This window comes from Aplysia californica, unplaced genomic scaffold (assembly GCF_000002075.1).
Source record: "Aplysia californica isolate F4 #8 unplaced genomic scaffold, AplCal3.0 scaffold00158, whole genome shotgun sequence".
In the NCBI taxonomy this organism is placed as follows: Eukaryota; Metazoa; Mollusca; class Gastropoda; order Aplysiida; family Aplysiidae; genus Aplysia; species Aplysia californica.
The window spans coordinates 677,186-681,741 of record NW_004797428.1 but is presented as its reverse complement, the minus strand read 5'-3'; the positions used below and the strand labels follow the sequence as shown (position 1 = coordinate 681,741).

The following is a 4,556-nucleotide window of genomic DNA, read 5'->3' as shown; positions in this document are numbered from 1 at the left end:
TAAATCAAAATTAACACAGCAAAATGTAGTAAGTTTTTTTTTATTCTTTAAAAATCATTTGCAAGTGAGCTTTGACAAAAGCAATTGTCATACTTTAGTGAACTGGGCGCAGCAAGGTTAAAAAACAAAGCAAACAAATAATAATAATTTTTAAAAAAAGCTTTAGAAAATTTTCCTGAAACAAAGTTCAGTCCACCAGAGATGGCTACTGCTTCTCCGGGTATCCAGATTTCTTCCTAATATTCTAACGCAAATGAAGACCACAAGGAATTAACTTTGCTGGTGACGTCACAGTTACAAAAAACCCCCCAGAACGTTTAAATCAAGAGACATTCTGTTTGTTTCGTGTGTAGCATTTTGAGAAGTTTTGCGTTCTGCTGTTGAACTATTATTTTAGTAGTTATTTTAGACAGATTTCATCTTTCAAAGTCACCATTGTATTAGACAGAGGAGGATTTTAAAAAAAAAGGACTGTGATTTGTGAACATCACCAGTTTCCCCCCTTTGTAGTCTTCAAATGTCGTTTGTTTGCCAAAATGGATGTCGGCGTCTTTCGCTAATCCCCGCAACTCCTTTCATTAAGGCTGATGCCCTGTTTATTTGTCTGCCCGCTGTTCATGTTAACTGTCTCCCCTGTCGCGAGCCTCTCCCTGTCTTCTATTTCTGTTCATTTCTGTAATTGTGGTGACAAACTCTTCTCTGACTGCCACAACTGATCTAGATGACCATAGAAGGAGCAACAACAAGTCACCTTAACCTTTATTTCTTGTTGAAACTTCAGGGTAAGGAAGGAGAGTCGTGATTGATTTTCAGCCAGTAAACGTAGATGCCACCCTACCACAAATGCCGAAGGCCCACGAAGTTGCCTCACAAACATGGCAATCCCCAATGTCCGGATCAGATGCGGGAACAACTTAACTTTTAAACGTAGATGAAAATTTTAAAAAGAAAGATAGAAGAAGAGCTTATTAAAATGGCTCAACGTTTCGCCTCAAATTCTTCCTCGGGAGCAACTGGGAGTAAAACTAGAGACAGCGCTGCGTATTATGTATCAAGGAAATGGGCCTAACAATGGGGGTCTTCGCTTTAGGAATACAATAATAATATAATGTACTTTCTCCTGTAGACGGGCTCGTGGTCGTCACAAACTGGCGGGCTGACTGCTGCATTAAATCATTGTTATTGTTACTGTTGATGTTATTGTTACTGTTGTCAATGTTGGTGTTATTGTTACTGTTGTCACTGTTGGTGTTATTGTTACTGTTGGTGTTATTGTTACTGTTGTCACTGTTGGTGTTATTGTCACTGCTGTCACTGTTGGTGTTATTGTTGCTGTTGGTGTTATTGTTACTGTTGTCACTGTTGGTGTTATTGTTGCTGTTGGTGTTATTGTTACTGTTGTCACGGTTGATGTTATTGTTACTGTTGTCACTGTTGATGATATTGTCACTGTTGTCACTGTTGGTGTTATAGTTACTGTTGGTGTTATAGTTACTGTTGGTGTTATAGTTGTTACTGATGAAGTTTTTGTTGTTACTAGTGATGGTACTGGCCTTTTCACTACTGTTTGGTTCTGTTCAAGTCTTGTCCTGAAGTGTTGGTAGTTGGCCGGTGCTCTGGCACGGTTTTCTTCTTCTTTCTATACGAAGATCTGTCGTCTTTATCTCTTGTCCCGACTTCTTCTTCTTTTTTTTGTTACTCGTTTGAAACATATCTAATCTTTGGCACTTATACAACCTATGTGTTTTGCACGTGCCGTAAATCTCTCACTAAAACTTTTGAACCAAAGTCTGATAATGGTGCTGGCTTTGTCCGCCTTTGTCTGATTCTGTTCACGTCAAGTAATGAGACTGCTCTGATCCCTGATGTCTTTCTTCTTGGACGCTCAGTCTATTGTATTGTCCAAAGGGAGTGGGAAAGGAAAGAGGAGGAGGAGGAGTCAATGAGTGTGGCTTGATGGAACAGTTCTGACGTCAGCACTATGAGTGCCTCAAATCGTGCTCAACAACAGTGTGCGCGTGTGTGTGCGTCAATGTGCGTGTGTGCATGGGCATGATTGTGTGTGTGTGTGTGTATGTGTGTGTGTGTGTGTGTGTGTGTGTGTGTATGTGTATGTGTTTGTGTGTGTGTGTGTGTGTGTGTGTGTGTGTGTGTGTGTGTGTGTGTGTGTGCCGGGAGGGGGGGGGGGTATTGTTTAGAGAGTGATCGCGACGAAGAAGAAAAGCTGCTTATCCTACTGCGTGACTTCTAAATCCCGGGTAAGATGTTTCCCCTCATTACCCTGATGTGCTTTCTTGCATTGTATAGTCGGAAGCAAAAACTGAGGAGGAATTGGGGTGGGTGGGGAGAGGGGGGGGGGTGGCGAATGCTCAGGTATGGTTTGCTCCATCTTTCCAAGCAAACATCTATTATCATTATCTCTCCTCCTTCTTTTCTTTGTATATTTCTCTCTAGTAACACTTCTAATCTGTGGCACTTATATAACTTGATTCTATTTCAAGTGCCGTGAAAACGCTCACTAAAACAAAAATAAATTTAAAAACGTTGTATGTCTGTGCATCCAGTTGACAAGACGAACAATCTTAGTGGTGTGGAGACATGTTTCTAGATGACCAATGCACGTTGTTTGCCCTAGATCAACACGATATGTTCACACACACACGAAAAAACAACAAAACAAACCCAGAGTGTGCTCTAAATTCTGAACACAGGCAACTGAGTACTTATATTCTTTGACCCTTTGATCTTTAACACTAAAAACTGAGGGGTTCCTTATTTCCCCGCAAGCTCTAACTCTGTCTACATAGCATTGGAAGAACAAATTTTACATGGACGAATATAACGATTATTTCTTCTCATTCTTTTCTTTCCAAATGTAATCTTACACTTTTTGAAGTGACAACACAGCTTAATGTTGAAACACTGCCAAAAGTTTACAGACTTCTGCCATATCTAAGCAGGGTGCCACCTCCCTTTTCCAACTTCCGGTTGGGGACGAGTTTCGTGCCGAAGGGAGAGAATCTGGCCTGCACGGAAAACCTGCTGAAGCCTCGCTTCCGGTTCGGGCTTATCCTCGACTCCAAACGCTGGATAACTTCGGAAATGACGTCCTCGGCTTGCTGTTTCGTCATACCCCGCTCGTAGAGAACTTGTCTGAGTACGTCGTGGAGGGTGAAGGAGGGCACGCGGGTGAGGACTGAGTCCTGTATGGGCAGGTCCGACAGCTGGAGAAGTTTCTGCAGCGATTTCCTGAGCTCGAGGTACGAGTGGTCAGCCGGATCGCCTGCCTGGTCTGCCTCGTCCAGCTCTGATGTGGAGAAGGCGTGCAAGCTGGGGACCATGGACACCAGTACAGCAGACATTGCTAAGGCGAGGAGGGTCTGACGAAGACAAAAGGAAGAATGCATTAAATAATATTTAAAAGAGAAACGAAACCTTTTGGAATATGAATGTTTTACTTTAGCTTTGATCTTGTGCAAGAAGGTTATATTTAGTACTAGAGTTCGTGGCACCGATCTCCCCCCCCCCCCACATTAACGAACAAGGGCTGCATCTACCCACTCTGGACGCCGAACTTCAAGGAGGGCAAGATATGCGCACTTCAACAGACGCATGAGTACTTTTGGAGACTCACATAGGGGCGTCTCGGTGCTTTAGGGGGAAGTCTACACGCTTGCACTGAAATATGTGGGCAGGGTGGTATTTAATACACTAGAGCTCGTAGGGAGCAGGGTGGGGGCTCAGATTGTTTATGTAAATGGGGGAACACCGGACATGCCGATGAGGGTAAGAAGACCCCCTTGTCTGACACGTGTGACGTCACTGCTGTGAGCTCTAGCATTATATATAATTCCTTTGGTTCTGGTGAGACAAAAAAGACAAACCCTGCTTAATGGAACAAAATAATATATGAAGATACAATATTTTGGCCACAACACGAGACAACTGTGAGAGAGGTATTCGAAGGAATGATGTGGGGCAGGAGATCCAGGGGTAAACAAAGAGTAACGTGGATGGACAACATAAAAACATGGACTGGCCAGGATATGGCAGAATGTGTAACCGCAGCTCACGACCATGAAAGATGGAGGGTCATTACACGTCAAACTCTGGGTCAGAGATGACACTAAGGTATCCAGGTACAATTACGTCATATGAGTGCCGAAGGTTACATGTGTTACTCGAAACAGTTTGCAAAGAAAAGTAAGGGGAGAGATCATGACGATAGATGTTTGGTAGAAAAAAGGAGCAAACCACATCAGAGTTTGTTTGCTTGTTCATTTGTTTGCGGAAAGAGAGGCTCCTTGACAGAATAATGGTCATTTGGTGTTGCGAAAATGTAAAACAGATGGAGAGATACAAGAGACGGAAAGTAAAGAAGTAGGACCCATCGGGCCTGCTGCCAACCACCCACACTAAAAAGCTGCACAACAAACTTTCCACAGGGCCCACCTTAGGTTTATTTCAAAATAACTGAAACTATGATGAAATGAGGAAATGACAATTAAACAGGATGCTCTTCTATTCGTACAATGTGGATGGATGACTAGACGCCA

The 4,556-nt window shown here is 42.9% G+C and overlaps 1 protein-coding gene across 1 annotated transcript in view; it reads right to left on the bottom strand.

Moving 5' to 3' along the window:
* Window positions 1–2,690: 2,690 nt before the first annotated feature.
* Window positions 2,691–4,556, bottom strand: part of LOC101860016 — a 38,669-nt gene continuing 36,803 nt past the window's right edge. Inside the window, exon 2 of the mRNA XM_005097583.3 lies at window positions 2,691–3,380. Within this exon, the coding sequence (XP_005097640.1) occupies window positions 2,934–3,380 (447 nt within the window). The 3' untranslated portion in view covers window positions 2,691–2,933. The remainder of the gene's footprint in view (window positions 3,381–4,556) is intronic.